We start from the raw sequence: 19,716 nt of genomic DNA on the forward strand, positions 1-19,716 counted from the left end.
TTCACTATGGCAACAGATTTTTGCTGGTCTGTTAGATAATTATGATTCCAGAATTGTTTGTCTATTGTACAGGCTTCTTTCTTTCTAATGAATATTTGTGAAATCTTGGATGAATCAATAAAACTACACAATATACACTCATCTATTCAAAATTTTCCAAAGAGATGCTAATCTACAAGCATATCATCCTTATACATAGGATAAAGACTGCTAATGTGAATGACAATGTATAATAGTGAAGAGATAAAAGTTCATTTCGGATTTAAATTTTATGTAGGTTTTATACCAGCTTTTTTACTCACAGATATATTTTACCCAAATCCATAAATCACCATCTCCTAAGTCCTGTGAGAACAACCAGCTAAGAAGTCATTGCCAGACAGTGAAGAAGTACAATATTAACTATAAAAAAAATAGCTAGGTATTTGGGAGGTTAGTAAAACCCCAAGAAACCTTAAACACTATCTGAATGGAAAAAGGATTCTAACTAGGACAGGTACAATGTTTTTGAGGAACTAAAGTACTGCTAGCTCAAAGTTTTACTTAAAAAAAAATGAATCTGGGTTTTGGGTTTGTTTGGGGGGTTCTACGTTCTGAAGCAAGAAATCTGATCTTCTTACACTGTTCTCTCGTCAAGGAAAAAGAACTACCAACAAATAATATATCTTTAATTTACTGTAGGAAAACAATAATATATCTTTAATTCACTGTAGGAAAACAATTTAGCATAAAGGACACAAGTACTGGCATATATTGTTTGGGTTGAAAGGGACCTTAAAGATCATCTAGTTCCAACCCCCCCTGCCATGAGCAGGGACACCTTTCACTAGATGAGGTTGATCAGAGCCTCATCCAACTTGGCCTTGAACACCTTCAGGGATGGGGCATCCACAACTTCTCTGGGCAACCTGTGTCAGTGCCTCACCATCCCCACAGGAAAGAATTTTCTTCTAACATTTAATCTAAACCTACTCACAGTTTGAAGCCAGTACCCTTTGTCCTGTCACTACATGTCCTTGTAAAAAAACCAAAAAAATCTTAATTAAAGTAAGTACTTCTGCAGTGCCATTGAACAAGTTAACAGCACCTGCTTACTTGTCTGTGTTTTTAAATACTAAACCAGATTAAATTATTTAGTTCAAATCAAATAGAAAATCTGTGGGAGAATTAAAAGCAGAACCCAAATCTCATGACTCTCAGAAACAACCTTTTTATGTATGCTAAAGTGATAGTGCTGATCATTTCTATCACAGATAATTGTCTTGGTTTTGGCTGAAATAGAGGTATTTTTCTTCCTAGTAGCTGATATAGTGCTGTGCTTTGGATTTAAGACAAGAATAGTGTTGATAACACACTGATGCTTTAAGTCAAGGACTTCTCAGCTCCTCAGAGTGCCTTGCCAGCAAGGAGGCTGGGAGTCACAGTCAGAATATCTGACCACAGCTGATCACAGGGTATCACATAACATACGGCATCATGCTCAGTATATAAAGCTGGGGGAAGAAGAAGGAAGAGGGAGATGTTTGGAATGATGGCATTTGTCTTCCCAAGCAATCATCATGCCTGATGGAACCCTGCTTTACTAGAAATGCTTAAACACCTGTCCACCCACGGGAAGTGGTAAATGAATTCCTTGTTTTGCTTTGTTTGCATGCACAAGTTTTGCTTTGCCTATTGAAGTATCTTTAGCTCAACCCACAAATTTTCTACCTTTTACCTTTCTGATTCTCTCCCCCATCCCACCATGGGGGAATGAGCGAGCAGCTGTGTGGTACTGAGCTGCCAACTGGGGTTAAAGCTATACAACAACATAAACAAACCTAGAACAGGACTAATAAAGCTCATGGGATTCCACACAAAGAGGCAGAAACAGAGTGACACAAATAGCAGCTTTACTTAAATCATCCAGGAGTACTACCAAATGCACAAAATCTATTTCCATCTTACACAGCAAGTAAATGTAACTACCAGTGGAAACATACTTTTCAACTGATCATTGAAAATGCTGTCAAGCTAAAAATCAAAAGAGTTTTAAGTTATTTCAGAGAAGAGCCCAACTGTTTTAAGGAATCTTTTCCTTAAAACAGTAGATTAAAAAAAAGAAAATATTAGTAAAACCTTTATTTCAGTGTTTTCCAAGATGATTAAACTTAAATCTTGGGAAAAAAATTTATTTCAAAATTTACCAAAACTATGACATTATTAAACCATTCTTCATCAAATGGCAATATTGGCTAGATACTTAACTGTAGTTTAAATGATCCAAAACAAATTAATTTACTGTAAAAAACTTACTGCATATTTCTTCTCAACACTAAACAATTTTAGAATATGAGATTCTAATATAAAATATATAACCTGAAAGTGTTTTATATTATAGCATGTACTATAAAATGAGGTACAAACTCATTTCCTGAGAAAAACTTCAGCTTGTACATTAGAGGTTGATTTAGTACAGCTTATCTGATGTGCACATTTTGGTTGGGGTAGGGTTAATTTTCTTCACAGTGGCTAGCACAGGGCTAGCCATGTTCTGGATTTGTGCTGAACACAGATTTAATAATCTAGAGACGTTTTTGTTCTTGCTGTGTAGTGCTTACACAGAGCCAAGGCCTTTTCTGCTTCTCATACTGCCATGCCGGTAAGGAAGTTGGGGGTGCATGGGAGGTTGGGAGGAGACACAGCCGGGACAGCTGACCCCAACTGACCAAAGGGATATTCCAGACCATATGACATCATGCTCAGTATATAAAGTGGGGGGAAGAAGGAGAAAGGAGGGGATGTTTGGAGTGATCGTGCGGGTTTTCCCAAGTAACTGTTACGCATCATGGAGCTCTGCTCTCCTGGAGGTGGCTGAACACCTGCCTGTCCATGGGAAACAGCAAATTAATTCCTTGCTTTGCTTGTATGCATGGCTTTTGCCTTCCCTATTAAACTGTCTTTATCTTGACCCATGAGTTTTCTCACTTTTACCCTTCTGATCCTCTCCCCAATCCCTCTGGTGAGAGAGTGAGCAAGTAGCTGTTTGGGGCTTGGTGGCTGGCTGGGGTTAAGCCAGGACACTTGAGCACAAGACTTGAATGAATTCAATACTGTGCTGGTATGTCTTGAAGTAACAGACTGCAAATGAAAACATCGCACTTCATTACAAAGATTTGACACAACAACCTAAGCAAGTAAATTGTATTTCAATAGCTTATAGTGTAAACAGCAGTTCAGCTAAACTGAAACAAGACACAATAACTCCACAGTCAGTTTGCTCTCTAGATGTTTGATTTGTACAACAGTGTACCATACAGTAAATTGAAGCATCTTATTCTTTTATCCCTTGAGGATTTGGATTCCAAAACTGACCAATTTTTGCAAAGCCTCAAACCTTGTTCACAGTGGCATTTCTTCTAGCACATTCAATAAGAAAATAACCAGAAAACCAGTCATAAGAAGCAAAAAGTGGAACCATACCACACACAAACTGATGGAATATAAACCTCTATTAAAGTGTTTTAGAACTCATGACAGAGCACTGTCATAGCAAAACAGAAGACTATTTTTTCCATTTTTTAGGAACCTGAACAAACACAAACACTTTTGGAATTACTTGTCTGCAAGCTCACTCCCCAACAGCTCCTTGTACTATTTTTGAAGCAAGAATGTGAGCTGAAGCTTCTGAAAACTGATGTCAAAGACCTGAAAACCCCAAACTTGGTCCAGGAACGTACACATGAAAAACACCTCTCTACTGCACTCAAGACTATTCCTTTCCAACTAATTAAGTAAATGTTCTCTTAGTAGGTGTACATCTTCCCCAGCTCTTTATTTCATGCAAAATCATTTCTTCCAATTATAGTTTTCTTTTACAATTTGAATACAAAACACAGAAAGGTGTGCCAAGAGTACATGCCAGCCTCATTTATGAAACTAACAGCTTGACAACCCCTTAACTACACCAGTGACATACTGGTCACTGAGACCAGTAGGAAAGAAGGGAAATTTTTTAAAAGGCAACTCACTAAGTCAGGGCTGGCAATAAAACAGAATACGAGATAAACAATGGCTTTTAGTTTTAACCTTAAAGTCTAGCACTGAATGCAAGGGCTTACCAGAGCGGGGCCTGGATTTAGAAGTTCATTTGTAAAGCAGCAAAGCTACAGTTACCCAACTCTTGTGTCAACATAATCAAAATTTATCAGAAATTATCACATTTTGTTGTGCTATGAGAAAATTGTTTGCCCTGGGCTTTCAGTCTGAAAAATAAGTCTTTGAGGAAAGAATACAATTAACTGATCTAAGGACTGATGAATACAGATATTGTCATGCAGATTTCAAAAACACTTCCTTCCCTTATTCATGATTTAAGATGTTATTAAAACCACATACCTGCCCTGATCAGTAAACTTAAGAAGTGATTTAAAAAGGAATGCAGCAATAAAATTGAGGCCCCACTGCTTAAGATATAAGCTAGCAGTCATTCTAAATTTGGGCTTTGTAAAATCTAAACCATTCATATTTTCATTTGCCAGTGTTGTATCTGTATTGAAGAATCCTACAGTTATGCAGATAAGGGTAAAATGGTACTCATTAATTACTTTCTACGGTTAAATTTAAAGGGCAATAAAACTAGTTGATACTATAAAGGATACTTTCTTTATAAACCACGGGACTGAGCAAGGCCTATCACTTTGCAGTTATGGAGAATCACAGAGTAGAACTGATTTACATTTGACTATATACTACTGTTATTTGCATTTCACAAGCTCTTTATGTGCTTATCACCAATTTGCTCTCTGTGTTAAAAAGAAAATTTTCTGTGCAAATGACACAATGACTCATTGAACCCTTTAGCCAGGAAGATGCTGTTAAAACATTCATGCCACTTCTTTAATGACATTTTCCACATCAGTGTGTTTTCAGTGTAAGGCAGATATTTACCAGGGCTCTGGTTTGGTGCCACATGTACTCCTGAATCTCCTGCTTATCTTATCAGCTCAGAAATTGCTACTGACATCACGGGAGCAGTTATTTACATATACAGAATTAAGAGTTTGTTCTATTACTATTAACTCCCATTTTCAAACAAAAAAGATAAGCCATTTACTTTCTTTTTTAGAGCACAAATAATTGTACATGAAGACAACAGCATTGTAAAGTACCTCACACATCCCTGTAAATGTTAAATGGAAGTTTATTAGATGCTGAATAAAAGCTGATTTAACTGAAGGATCAGATATACATATCTTTGGTAATTCAATTGCATTTTATTGTCCACTGTAGATAAGATCAGTTTTCCTGTATGTATTCAGAATGGAGACTTAGAGAAGCAAAATAGCTACACCTAGTATCAATTTTTTTTTAACTGCTTTATATTGCAGTCTTAGGTTTCTCATTTTCTTCACCTAGATTCATTTTGTAGTCTCATAATAGCTTGAGAAAAAGTCATATACCAAAATCAGAGATTAGCTTCAGGCACAAGTTGGTTCTTCTGAGCAGCTGTTTCATTGTGGCTTGCGGTTCTGTTTGGTTTTCTGTTTTCAGTGTTCACAAACTAATTAGTTAAATGGAAATTAAACTTCTGCTGGCATCTACAGGGATTCAAATAAAGGTAGAGGAATGGCAGGGGTGAAGCTTGCAAAATGTTCTTAAAACATCCTTCCCTCTTATTTTCTTTAAAGAAAAAAAGTTTTTTTTAAAAAAAGATTGCACTGCTTTACTTAGATTTAGTTTAACCAGAAGTATTTCAAGACCAACATTTTTTCCAATCTGTGGTTCACAACATATCTAACTTATTTTACTAATACATAAAATTGAAGATACTGCAATATGAAACAGTTCATTTCTTGAGCACTATGACTTTGTAATATTAAGTAAGTACATGGTTGTGAGCAGGCATGTGTGAGGTGGGATGAGAGAAGGGGACAGGTGGGGCAAGAGACAGAAAGAAAACACACAAACATGCACACTCTACAATCCCAAAGAAGTATAGATTCCTTCAAGATGTGAACGTTTCAATACTCTTTGACAATAACTGTCAAAAAGCCACTGTTTAAGATTTTTTTTAAAAAAGGGGAGATGAAAGGAAGTAAAAAAAATTCCCTCCAGATACATTTCCAGTTACTAATTGTCAAGACAACTAAAAGTCGCAAAATAAGAGACCACAAAACTGCAGGTCAACCTTCCCAGTAAGTGTATCAAAGAAGGGAACAGCTGTAAATTCGACACAGTACTATCACACTGATATTCAAGTTTCTCCCCAGCTCCAAGTTAAGCTCAATAGTAGATCAATCAGCAGTGAAATTAAGCTTTCTGTCCCATCTTTATAAGGTATACAGACCATAGCAAGTTTCAAATGAGGAGGTCCAGCCTCCTGAACAGTTGCACTTGTCTGCTATCACATATGTTGCCTGGCAGAGTAGAACATCATTAAACACTAAACTCTCTAAAGATAAACTAATATGCCTTTTTTACCATAAGGAAATGGCATTTATACAGAGAGCCAGAGAGTCATGAGTACTTCTACTACTCAAAGTCCTGATGACCAAAGAAAAGATTTCCAATATGTATTTTCTGTAGTGAAGTAATCCAATCAAACCACAGGAAAATTCCAATGTAAACAATGCAAACACAGAAACCTTTTCCACATTAAGATGTCATGACTTCTAAGCAAGATCTTTGGCTTGATGACATTTCATCTAGAAGCACACCAGATGTTTTATTTTGGAAACTGTAAGAAAGTTCACCATCTTTCTGAAGACTTCTTTTTCTCTTACCTAATGATTTTACACCTAGCATTACACTACCAGTGTTCTGATGGTAGATTTTTATTTCACACGTGCACAGTACCTAGAGAAGAAAAACGTGTTTTCTGAGCATGTTGTTTTTCCGTAGTATATAATACTGTGGAGTCATCAATCAGTGAAAACTGACTGCAATTAGCTTTAGGCTCCAGTGGTATGTTAGTAATTTTCAAGAATCAAAATTCACAAAAGAATAGGAACTCTTTAGTGTTTTAGTCAAAACTTGCAACAGCTGCACTCACTGAGTCACTAAAAGAACAGATCAATTGTATGCTGCTGTACCCAATTTAGGTACCATTACATGGACACTATGACCATCTAACAATCAGTGTTTCCCAAAATTGTTCGAGTGGTAATGTATTAGAAGAGAGTTTGGTTTCATATCCTAGAGATTCAAATTTGAAATAGTTAGCTGGATCAATACAACCCTTCTGTTCATCTAGGATGTGACAAATTTTGTATGAGTAAGACCACCATGGACAGGAGTGTTCTGAGCAGAATTTTAAAGAGACCATAACCTCCTTCAGAACTTGCAAAAAACACTAAGCACTTAACCTTGACCAAACAGTACTTAGCTAGCATTTTGTAGCATATAGCTGCATTTTAGTAAACTGTTCATACAGTGTACAGGGCTCAATCCTGTAAGTTTCTGCACATCCTATTATCTCATTAAGAATTGACTCAGTGATTCTTCAAATAAGTTGGAAATATCTGTGCTCCAGCACCTGGCTTTAAAGTATTACCATGTTAGAACAAATAAAAATTACTTGTTAGTCATTCTAGCTTAACTTTGCAGGCAGAATCAGATGGAAGTAGCCAGATTGAAATTTTATGAAAGCCATGTGCACTTTTTCATCAAACTTCCTGCAGAATAGTGAAGACCAGTATCTGTGAGTACACACTGTCTCTGTAACTTCGGTAACAGGAAAACATATTTATACTTGCTTACCCTCTTGATATAAGAGCCAAGGAATTTCTATTTAAATCAGTACAGATGTACAACAGACTTGAAATCGGAGAAATTCAACCCACCAGAGTTAATCTATCGGTATTTGTATTAGGGCAGTGTCTTACAGCCCCTCTATTTCCCAATCAAACTCCATGGCTACCAGCACCCCTTGCCCAGTTAGTCATCAGCTGAGCTCCAAGTCTCACTCCAGAGCTCTTCTTGTCCCTCTGGAGCAGTAGCAGTGTTTGGAAAACACTACCACCTCACCTCTCTTTGCCTCGGGGTACACCCACCTCAATTATGGTTGCATTGACAGCACTGGCCAAAGCAGGAAGGTAAAACTGATCATTACCTTTCCCAAAGAACAATGCACAACAATCTACAGAAGTACTTAAAACAACTCATTGGGAACTGACTAGTTTCTTACAGAGTTAACAGTCTATTGACACTTGAGATAGTTTGAACAAAAACACAGGCCAAAACACAAAATAAAGTACATAACATAATTTTGTGGTCAATAACAAGAGTGAGATGAATGGAAGACAGATACATAAAATAAGAGAAAAAATTGCTACACGGTCACTGCTAGAGAATTGCTGATCGCCATTTAAATGGACAAGAGGATGATTTACTGACTGTAACAGAACCTACAAATCCAGCTGCAGCAATATGTTTACCTTTCCTTGTTCCCTTTTTATGTATGACACACGCTACCATCTGCTGGACAAAGTGCTGAACTAATCCAATAACATAAAAGGTGGCTTTTGTTTTTTTGTTGCGAGAACCTCTTTACCATCACGTTTACCTGAGGCAGATGCAAAACAACCTGGGATGTGTGGAGACCATATAGTGCTGTAAATGACCCCTTCGTGGCCTTTAAAAGTGCGTAATGACTTCCCCACAGCTGGATCCCACTGAATAAAGTAAAAAAGAAAACTGTTCAATAAGAAAGAAAAACATTCAATACAAAAAGAGAGGGTTTCAAACATTACAAAAAAAGCTTCATACATACAGAAAGAACTAAATTAATTTCTTTTTAGCATGTATTATGAAAGGCATTTGTATACCTAAACTGGTATCAACTGAGGGATTAAGCAACACCTCAGTTAAAACAGAATTTCAGCCTTAGGGTAAAAATAAAGAGCAAAAGTGCATCAGTGCTGTTTTCTTAACATAAAGCAATATCAGATCCAAAACATTTTTCACCTTCAGCAGAAAACCAACATACCAGCTTGGCTGTTTGATCCCATGAACCAGACACCACTAGCTGCTCTCCTCTAGTTTGGCTCCAGTCAACACTATATGCCTATAAATGATATAACGGCATAGTTTAGAAGGAGCATTAGAATACAAGTTTGAGACTGTAGTTAGTCAAAGTTTCACAAAATAGACTTGGATTTGCAGACCGAGTCCTAGTCAGCTAAAAAACTATACCAGTCAAGCACCACAAAACTGCCAACAATGTTATTTACCCGAACAAAAATTAAACTTAGCATCTCAATCAGGCATTAAAGGTACATATAGGCTCAGAAAAATATCCAAAAAAGCAGATGAGCCAAACTGAGGGAAAAAAAAAAAGTTGTAATAAAATCCACATACATCCCCCATCACTAGAAGTCTACCACCTTAAAAGCTATAATTCAGACTAATTTCTTATTGCTGATCCATTTTTATGCAAATACCTACAGTCTCCACTTGCGAGCAATGTAAAAGTCACTTCTGTATCTAACTTTGAGGTTTTAGCTGACTAACAATAAATGTTTTTTACTATACCTAATTCTCCTAAGAAATATATGTCATAAAATATTCCTAGTTTTCATCTGTTCCTAGTTGTATGACATCTTTTTTTTTTACCATTCAAATCTTCAAACAAGTAAAATAAAATGAAATTAAAAACTCAACTTCCCTCATTACTAATCATTTCAGCTATTAAGAAATTGCTTTTTTTACTGTGTAGTTGAAAAAAGCTCCCTCTTCCTTGACAGTGTATTGTAGAACTGGTCCCTGTCTATCCTTCGCTGCTGATTTTTCAGCTCTGCTGCCTCGCAAAAACAAATCCCCAAGTCTCATGTACAACTTCCATCTTCAAATACACAGTCTCTTTATCTACTTGATGGAAAGTGGATTCCATTCTGTCTAGTTTTACCTCACACCAAAACGGCTCAATAAGCTGCAGCAGGACATGGACCATTTCAGTGTTAAGGGAGAAAAATATTAGCTAAAACAATTTATTTGCTTCACTTCCTGATCCAATCAGATCTTCCATGACACTTCTTAGAAATATAGTCACTACCTACCAGTAATAGGTGGCACTGCTTTCAACAGCTGGGCCACTAACCACTGAGGAATTTGTACTCCACCTGGGATAATCTAGTCCTAGCACAGCACTGGATTGATCTGCAAATCAACATGACGAGAAGCTGTGTTTGTTTTGGATAGATGAAATTGTTTATTAAATTACAGCAACCCTGTTTTGAAGGTGAAAATGCTTCGACCTGTGTCACCAGACAAAAAAGCAGAGAAGATGAAAGGGAAAGAAATCCAGCAAACACCAAAGTCTTCTATGGAAAGTGTCCTGTGTGAAAAAGGAAATCGAGGTAACATTTAGCTACTTCTGAGCATTTTCCTTCCTAAGAAATAATATGGTCTATGCTAGATCTAGCTTAAATTAAGTGTTTTTCACCTATTTGCTTATTTTCCATAAGTGGAAAGCAACCACTGCCCACAGAAAAAGAAGGTGCATTATCTGCAACTGTCCTTTTTTATTTTACAAAGTCTCACTTCCCACATACTGAAAGCCATACTGCTCTGGCCCCATTCTGTACTAGTTCCCTTCCCTGAGGAGCTTATAGTCCAAATCTACAAGACACTGCGACAGCACTTGACAAAAGCCAAATAACCAAATAACTAGAGGTAATTATTTTGTTTGTTTTGCCAAACCATGCCTTTACCTCTTGACTTTTCTACTTTTGTTAGCTAACTAATTGTAGTACAGCTCATTAAAACATCCTCCCTGCCAACCTGACTCCTCTTACCAAAATAGTAACAAAGGAGACACACAAGTACTGCTACATATTCTAAGAGTCGAAGACATGACAGTTCTCCGAAGTGCCTCCTGAGCTCCTCACATACATTAGCCTCCCTCTTTATCCCTGAATTTGTGTGATTACCTGTGTTCAACCCCTAAGCCGCTGCTGTTTCAAAATGCCCCTAAATGCATCACTACACAGCATGCCTCTTTCACCAAACAGCTCAGTAGAAGTGCTTGGCTCTCATATTCATGTTCAAGATTTTCCAGAAATAAATACATCCCTGGGAAATATGCACCTGTATCGCACAACTCATGCAGCCTGTACTGAACACACGGTAGTTGGGCTATATCAGATGTACTGCACAGATAAAGCAAAGAGCACATACAGCCTGCAGCTCACTTCCAAGCTATCAGCACACAGATCTGCTGCGCACGTGTTGACACACGGACCTGTGTGCATATGGCAGACACGGCTGGGACTGTTCAGCGCTCTGCAGCTGCAGCAGAGGCAATGGGACCTGGGCATATTCTCCTCCAGGCAAGAATTACAAATAGAACAGACAACAGGCTCAGAAAAAGCAAGAACTGCTGTCCATTTGGCATGTGACAGCTCCAGGTAACAGGAAGCGAATGAAAAGAAGATGGTGTGGAGAACCAAGTAAGGTTCACTTTTACTCTTTCCTTTTCATGCTGCCATTCAACATAAATTTGCAGACAATTCAACAGAAGCTGTGTTGATCAACTGGGGAAGATAGTGCTTTATCTTCAATCATAAAATACATGAACACTAGTTTATGCCTTAAGAACAGCAAGAAATGCCTTAGGCAAGAGGAAAAATCAAGGGGGAAAAATGTAAAACCATAAAATTGCATTCAGAATAAACGTTCAGTTGTCTTACATTCAAGTGAGACTGCGCCAAAACCAAAGTAAATTAGACTAATTTATTCATGAGATTCAGCAGTTGGTTAGTGCTGGAATAAAACTCACTGTCCTTTGATAATACAAATTCACTTCTAAATTAAAAACGCACGTTCTTTTTGTGAAGGGACAATGATCTCATTCGGAAAAGATCCCTGTCAATCTTGCACTAGAAATAATATAAAATGCAGTGACAAAATCATCATTAGAAATGTCAGATGAGGTTTAGGGATTAGGAAGGTAGTGAGAGCACTGTTTGCCAGTGTTTACCACAAACTATTAGGGAAGTTCCCTCTGAGATCTTACGTCTTAATGTAAACTTATAAAGAATAAATACAAACCTTTCATATCTCACAATAAATACTCAGCCCATGTTTCCTACACTGTCTTTCTAATCATGGTTGAATATGCCCACCTCCCCATGCTACCTGCTAAACTAAGACTTGGACACAGAAATGTTTACTTCACAAACAACAGATGGTGTAGCATAACCAAAATAAACTTACGGACAGAATTTCAACGAGAAAATGATAGAAACAAAATAACAAAAAATTTGGTACTTTCCTTCACCTCCTTACTACTATCAGCCTTTGAAAAATTATCATAAAATTCTCAAAATCTTGATTTACACCATATATGTACTAAACAAAAGTAGCAAAACTACAAAGAAACAAGTTATAGAAGATGGACTGTTGTGTAACTGCAGTCACTCAGCTTTTAGCTTTGTACTTCATATCTGAAAAAATCTTGAGGTTTTTGTGAACACAACTGAATTTCTTCCATCATTTTTATTAAATACATATCTACTAATTTATTTTATTGAGACTGTTGTCATTTAGCTAAAGTAGCAGTAATCCAGGCTAAAACTGATTGCATCCGAAGTTCAAAGACTTGACAGAAGTGAGTGGAAAGCTGGAAGGAAAGCTTAAAAAAAGGGGTAGAAAAATCACTTTGGAGAAAATATATGTACTACAGTAAAATATCCTTAAAACTATGCAAATACGTGTATAAACCTCAACATAACATTATTCTCTACCCATACAACACTGCATACTAAGATTTTAGGAAAATCAAATGCAACAGTTATATCAAGGCTAAAAAAATCATACACGCTGTCCCAACATTTGACTACAGGATCTGTAGGATCTCACAGATGCTAGGATGGAAAAGCATAAGCAGTTCTGGGTGCAACAGAAGTCCTAAGGATCTGCATAACGTGTATCACTCTGTAACCTCAAGGATAACACTGATACATCAGCTACCTGATTCTGACCTACCCAATGCGGGTTTCTAAAAATTACAGTGTGACTGCAGTAATTTCATACAACACAATGATTACTTAGCCCGTAAGGAATCACAAATGCTATTCTGAATGTATTAGATTTGTGTAATTAAGCTGCACCTACTACAGCATATGAATGTACACAAGAATATGTACAATAGGCAGGTCACTTTATATTCAAAGTAATACTCAAAGTTATTCAAAGTTATTAATTCAAACCACAGATCCAAAAAAAGTTGAAAAATAGGAAACAAAAAGCCACTGTTGATTACAAGATCACAAATAAATCTTTTAATTATTTAAACATTAGATCATCCATTAAATTTTTTAAGTTTGCCTGGTTTACCTCCAGAGTGTGCTCTTTATAGACTTGCAGTGGACCTTTGGTTTTAGCTGTATCCCAGATTTGCAGAGATCCATCTCCACTACAAGTGATCAACACATGTTCATTATTCTCACTCCACGTCACATCAAACAGGCCATCATTCCAGTCGAAACTAAACAAAAAAATGAAAATATTTGTCTGTGAGAAAGCACAACATAAAAATCCGGACTAGTTACATGCAAAGACAGTATTTCTTTAAATCGCCCTTTTTACCATTCTAAAAGAATATTTTTATATATTTGAGTTCCAGTGACTCTTCTTACAATTATAACTTACTTGCCATAATGCTAACATCTAAAACTGTATGAACAAATAGTTAAAGCATAAATGAACCAAGGACACACAGAGAATGAACTCTGATTTCAGTCTTGAACTTGCCATGCAAACAAAGACAGAGGTACAATATGTCTCAGTCTGATCTATGGTTTCTCCACGCTGCTTCTACATAGGTAGGAGTCCTTTGTTTATAAAAATTATGATAAAATAAGAAAAACTGTGTTGGGAGAGCCCTATCCAATTCAAAACACCATCAGGAATCTGAGTCACAATGAAAAAACAATGGAAACACAGTAATGAACTTACTGAAGATCTCTACACTCCCCTAAAAAGGCTATCAACACACCAACAGTTCATCACATGGGATCTGGTACCATATATTAATTGCTCCGTGACAACTATCAATGACTGTGCTACTATCTGATGGCAAATAAAATTTATTTATTCCCTCTTCACTGAAGGTTTAGCTAAACTGTGGTTAAACTTCATGGCACCTTGCAGTAATGATGAGGGAAAGGCACGCACATGGAATGCTCTAACAGCAAAAACAACAGTCAGGAAGTTAAGAGGACTCTCTACCACAAAGTCAGTGGACTCACTGGAAACACAGAAATGAACAGTACTAAGCAGAAGTAACAGAGTGCTGAACAACTTCAAAGAGTCTTGCTTTATAATTATGAATGACAAAAAGTTTCTCTGAGTATGATCAACTATTTTTTAAGCATTTCTATTTCAGCCCTCTTAATCTAAACAGCTGCTGTTTCAAAACTTTCCTTAAAAAAATTTCAAGTCAATGACAGTCAAGTATTAAACCCTCTCCTTTTTAACCTTTCTCCTCCTTCCATCCAGAACGAAATCAACCTCCTCTCATATGCTTAGAATATTTAATCTCCTAGGAAGGACCCCCATGACTTTATGTAGCTTCCTGCTCTATTTTCAGTAGAAATCAATCATAAGGGCATAAATTTAGGTGGCAAGGCACTGTTCCTAAAAAGCTAAAGCTTATAATTAATTTCAAGCTAGGGCAGAGAGACTGCTTTTAACTTACACTGTCAGTTTTCTAAAAAATGGTTTACATATGGAAATAGCACAAGCCAGATGACCTCCCACAACAAAATCTACGCAATGTAAACGTATCCTCTGTGTTGTATGTAAATACATTTATATGTAAATACAAAGATGGGTACTCAGTAAATACGTTAGCATAGATACTTTATATCACTAACAACAACCCAAAATACCTGAGTTGTCTTGTACTCACAACTATACAGTAAGCTTTTCTCTTTAAAAAATAAAAGATAGACTTCTTACCTCCTCAGCAGAACAATCCCAGCTTCATTTTGTTCCAGCACTGCCAGAGTTCCACAACCTAAACCAGCAAAATAAAACAAAACATCACAACTAGTTCCCCTAGTGTGATTCTCCAATGTGCAAATGGAAAGGACACCTGAACTTTAAGAGACCAAACAATTAGTTGCACAATTAAACATCTTGTGGTCTCATGTTCTCTAAAGCAGTAATTCATTTAGATCAGATAATTTTGGTTTGATTTTGGTTTTGTTTTTTCCTTCACTACAGTACATGTGTAGGTGAGGTTGAAAAAGACTCACTTATAAAGGATAAAAGCGCATTTTATGGGCCTCATGTGACAGACATACCAACACGGGATCCCCTTTTGTCTTTTTGATAACACAGCAGACCAGACAGAACACTTTTTTTCCTCCCTCCTGAATCTAGTAATACAAACAGAGCTCACCAGAAACGAAACAAAAAATTCAGTTTTGATAAAAACCACACAGGTTCTGCTTTCCCCTTTTCTTTTTCTGTTTTGACAATATCTGAATGGGATATTGTCAAAGTAATTCCACACTTGAAAACTCTATTTAAAATGAATGTTTTGGGGAGCAATACTCCCACTAAAACTGAAAAAAGTCCCAGTATTGAGAAACATTCAGCCTGGCTCTTCCACAGGGCGGCAGGGTTGCCAGGGCCTGCCTGGGCACTCAGGTATTGAGACAAGAACGGCTGAAACTACAGAATCACAGATTATTCTCAGTTGGAAGGGACTCACAAGGATCATCGAAGTCCAACTCGTAGCCCTGCACAGAACACCCCAGGAGCCATGTACCTTAGAGCGTTGTCGAAATACTTCTTGAACTGTCAGGCTTGGTGCTGTGACAACTTCCCTGGGGAGCCTGTTCCAGTGCCCAACCACCTCTCGGTGAAGAACATTTTCCTAAGACCTAACCTAAACCTCCCCTAAAACAGCTTCGTGCTGTTCCCTTTCGTCCCGTCAGTGTAGAAAGTATTTTCAGACATTTTATTCACCATGTGTACGTCTTTACTAGTGTATTTATTCTCGACCCTATCAAATGAGCGCTCCTCCGCGAGGGCGCTGTGAGAACACACGGCAGCAGCGGGCTGGGACTCGGGAAGCGGCAGATCCTGGGGGGCTGGGGGCGGCACGAGCAGCTCCCGCACCAACCCCAGCCCGGCCGCGGGGCACAGGCGCTGTCCCACAGCAAAACCAACGCAGCGTAAAGGGAAGTCGTCCCCAAACGCTTTTGCAGACACCGTCTGCCCTTCCGCACACCCGCGTTTCCAGCCTCCTCCTTCTCCTCCCGTGAGGAGCCACGTTCCCGGTCACCCCCGCCGCCGCCGCCCCCCGCACCTGCCATGCCGTAGTACTGCGCGGCGGCGCAGGCCACTCGCCCCGGCCAGTACGGCGAGAACTCCGCCGCGTAGCCGTGCAGCCCGGGCAGCCGCAGGGCCCCGCCGGCCCCGCCCGCCATGGTGCCCATGGCCCCCGCCCGGACCTCCGCCGAGCCGCGGAGGAGCCGCCGCGCCCCGGCCCCGGCCCCGGCCCCAGCCCCGGCGGAAGCGCCCGCCCGTCGGGCGTTGCCGGAGCCGCGGCGCCGCCACCGCCATCTTTGGCGATGGCAGGACCGGCCTGGGCTGTGCCGGTGCGGCAGCTCGGGAGAAACAAGCCCTCGAAATCGCCTTCCCGCTGAGCACGAGAGCCCTTCCAAATTTCAAGGACAGTCCGCTCTTTTTTATGCCACGTAAGACATAAATCAGCTCGTTGTATGAGCATCAGCTTGAATACACGAGATGTTTCAATCAAAGAATGTATGTTATCTGCCATTTTTCTTTTTAGAAAGACTTAAGCTATTTCATTCCTCAGGTTTTTTAAATAGATCTGCATATTTTTTCATTCTCGTTGGGCAGTTATGCCTTATGGAAGTCCTTCTACGAACAAACTTCTTACACACCCATGACAACTTCTTTTTAAGTCAGCAGGAATTTTGCCTTTGAAAGGAAGAGACAGTGGAGGTGTTCACCTTAGAAAATTAGTATTTCAGCAGAGCAGCAGGTGCAGCTTTTGCTGTGTTATAGCCTATCTATATGTCCTTAAATACATATATATGTTCTATATATGTATCTATATCCTTTTAAAATACACATATAGATAGATATATACAGAGATTATTCGATTTGGACACAGACTAATTAGTTATAATGACCCATCTCTGTATTTAGAGATAAAAACACCAAAGTATTACTTTACACATTTGGAAGGTACAGCAAAGGCAAATCAGGTTATTTAATCAAGGTTACATCATGGAGCTTGGAGTATACTTCTGCTACTTAGCCTTATATTTAAAATTAAACCTTGACTACAAAATTTGTTGTAAAGCCACAAAAATGTCCAATTGCTTAAATTGGAACTCAGATGCAGAACACTGAATTAGGAGTTCTACTCATTCTTTGATTTCATGGTAAAAATGAAAACAAATATGTTTATCAAGCAGCCTCCAGGATTTTAGAATAAAATCAGTTCAAATTCACTGCAAGTGAAGCTCAATCTAATGTATCCTTTGCATTATCACAGCAGTCCCAAATCCTCTCAACTGGGAATTTATAGTCTTAATTTATTGATGGATATCACATGAGATAATGTTTTTTTAGCCTTGGGGCAAAGGAATACCTTACAGAATAAGCTGCTCCAGGCCAAATTCAACCAATTTTACCCTCTGTGGACTCTTTTTACATCAATTTATCTTTTTGAAATGCAAGTTACAAGACAGTTTTCTGAGCAAGTGTTTTTAAGGTAATTGTCCCCTTTGTGACTGGGATGTCAATAACAACACTTGAAAAGATACAGGGCTACTGCAGTGGTGCAGTAAGTAAATTTGGACTCCGCCATTTGTAAGGTGTGTGAGTCAAGTGCTTGATGGTTTAAAGTCCAGTTATTCTGTGGACAGTTTATCACTGAATTGGAAAGGTTTCATCAAGTGCATTGTTCAAAACTAGTTGATCTTTTGTAATGAGTGAAATTCTGCAGAGAGGTTACACAAACAGGAAGCAGTTCTTATTGGTGGCCCAGCTTTGTTTAAAAGACACGATTAAAACAAGTTTTGTAGACATAAAGATCAAGAAGCAGATAAAAGGTTACAGGGAGGTCCTGAGAGAAAGACTAGTTCCCCAAACATTTTTTTCACAAACAAACTTGTGAATTCAGGTTTTGAAGATCCTAAGAAGTAGAAAGCAAAATAATACAGCAAGTGAACGTATTTGCATAGGATGGTTTCAAGGTAGAGAGAATAACAACTAAAGGAACAAAAGCTATTTTACAAGCAAAGAGAGAAGGGCCCAACAAACAAAGTTGCTAAACATGACTATATTTCTTCTTCACCCTCTGGTCATCTGAGTAAATTAAAGAAACATGAAAGACTGCTAATCATAGTAGCACTTTATATGCAGCTATTGAAAATGGGTGGTCTACCAGCCAGCTCCTTCCACCGAGTAACACCAATCACAGAATCAATTAGGTTGGAAAAGACGTCTGAGATCACTGAGTCCAGTCTGTGATTGAACACCACCTCATCAACTAGACCATGGCACTAAGTGCCACATCCAGTCTTTGCTCAAACACTTCCAAGGACAGTGTCTCCTTCACCTCCCTGGGCAGTCCATTCCAAAATCCAGTCATCCTCTTTGTGAAGAAATTCCTCCTAATGTCCAACCTAAACCTCCTCTGGCACAGCTTGTGACTATGTTCTGTTATCCTGTCCCTGGTGGCCTGGGAGAAGAGGTCAATCCCCACCTGCATACAACCTCCTTTCAGGTGGTTGTAGAGAGTGATAATGTCTCCCCTGAGCCTCCTGTTCTCCAGGCTGAACAAACCCAGCTCCCTCAGCTGCTCCTCATAAGACTTGGCTCCAGTCCCTTCACCAGCTTTATGTCCCTTCACCAGCTTTATTGCCCTTCTCTGGAATTGCTCCAGCACCTTAGTGTCCTTGCTGAATTGAGGGGCACAGAACTGGACACAGGACTCACTGGTGAGGTGTGGCCTTAACAGTGCCTAGTACAGGGGAAGAATCCACATGGATTCTTCCAAACAGACAAATCCTATGTACAGCAGTAGATGGCAGCCATGTTCCATGCAAAAAACCGAGTCTCCTCAGTTGCAGGAAAAAAATCCCCAGCTACACTGAAATTATTGTTTTCCTAACCCAACATAATTTCAATAAAAAAAAGTTGCTTAGTATGTAACTTTTAGGCTGTATTTATGCAGCTGTCATTTCTCTACAGTCAGCTCGGAGTGCTACCCCTCCTAAACCTTAGAATAGGTGGTTGAGATGCTTACAGCAGCATTTTCACCCTTTCAGTCCCAAGACCTCTGTTCTGTTACAAACATATGTCCTCATTTCATCAGCTTGCTATCTGACAGCTAGCTTAGGTGTGAGCTGAGCTGGTAACCATGGCCGCTGTATATGCCAGTCCTTCCAAAACCCTTGCTGGTCATCAGAAACAGTAATCAGGTAGGCTTGGGTCCAGATGTTTAAAGAACTTATAAAAAGAGCTTTTCTACCAGAGAAAGTAGAATGTGAGCCATTCCTTCACATGCCAGGACAAGTAGCTTACAACACTGAAGATACCCAGGGACTGGGTTTACTGAGTAAAATTTTTTCTTGTCTTTTAGCTATTGAACCATTCATTAGGCTCCATGCCATCAAGATTTTCTTCTGCAAGTGATTGCTCATATTGAGTAATAGAAACGTAGAGGTGTTCCCAGCTGAA

At 38.7% G+C, this 19,716-nt stretch overlaps 1 protein-coding gene across 1 annotated transcript in view; it reads right to left on the reverse strand.

Annotated features, from left to right (window-relative positions):
• The window catches only part of PEX7 (peroxisomal biogenesis factor 7), a 44,331-nt gene extending 27,851 nt beyond the window's left edge, over positions 1-16,480 (reverse strand). Inside the window, exons 1-5 of the mRNA XM_051792619.1 lie at positions 16,304-16,480; positions 14,944-15,001; positions 13,318-13,468; positions 8,969-9,046; positions 8,546-8,654 (exon numbers count right to left, since the gene is read on the reverse strand). Of these exons, the coding sequence (XP_051648579.1) occupies positions 8,546-8,654; positions 8,969-9,046; positions 13,318-13,468; positions 14,944-15,001; positions 16,304-16,433 (526 nt within the window). The 5' untranslated portion in view covers positions 16,434-16,480. The remainder of the gene's footprint in view (positions 1-8,545; positions 8,655-8,968; positions 9,047-13,317; positions 13,469-14,943; positions 15,002-16,303) is intronic.
• Positions 16,481-19,716: the final 3,236 nt, after the last annotated feature.

Source organism: Manacus candei, unplaced genomic scaffold (genome assembly GCF_025592945.1).
Source record: "Manacus candei isolate 608988 ecotype Guabito, Panama unplaced genomic scaffold, ASM2559294v1 h1tg000034l, whole genome shotgun sequence".
Lineage (NCBI taxonomy): Eukaryota > Metazoa > Chordata > Aves > Passeriformes > Pipridae > Manacus > Manacus candei.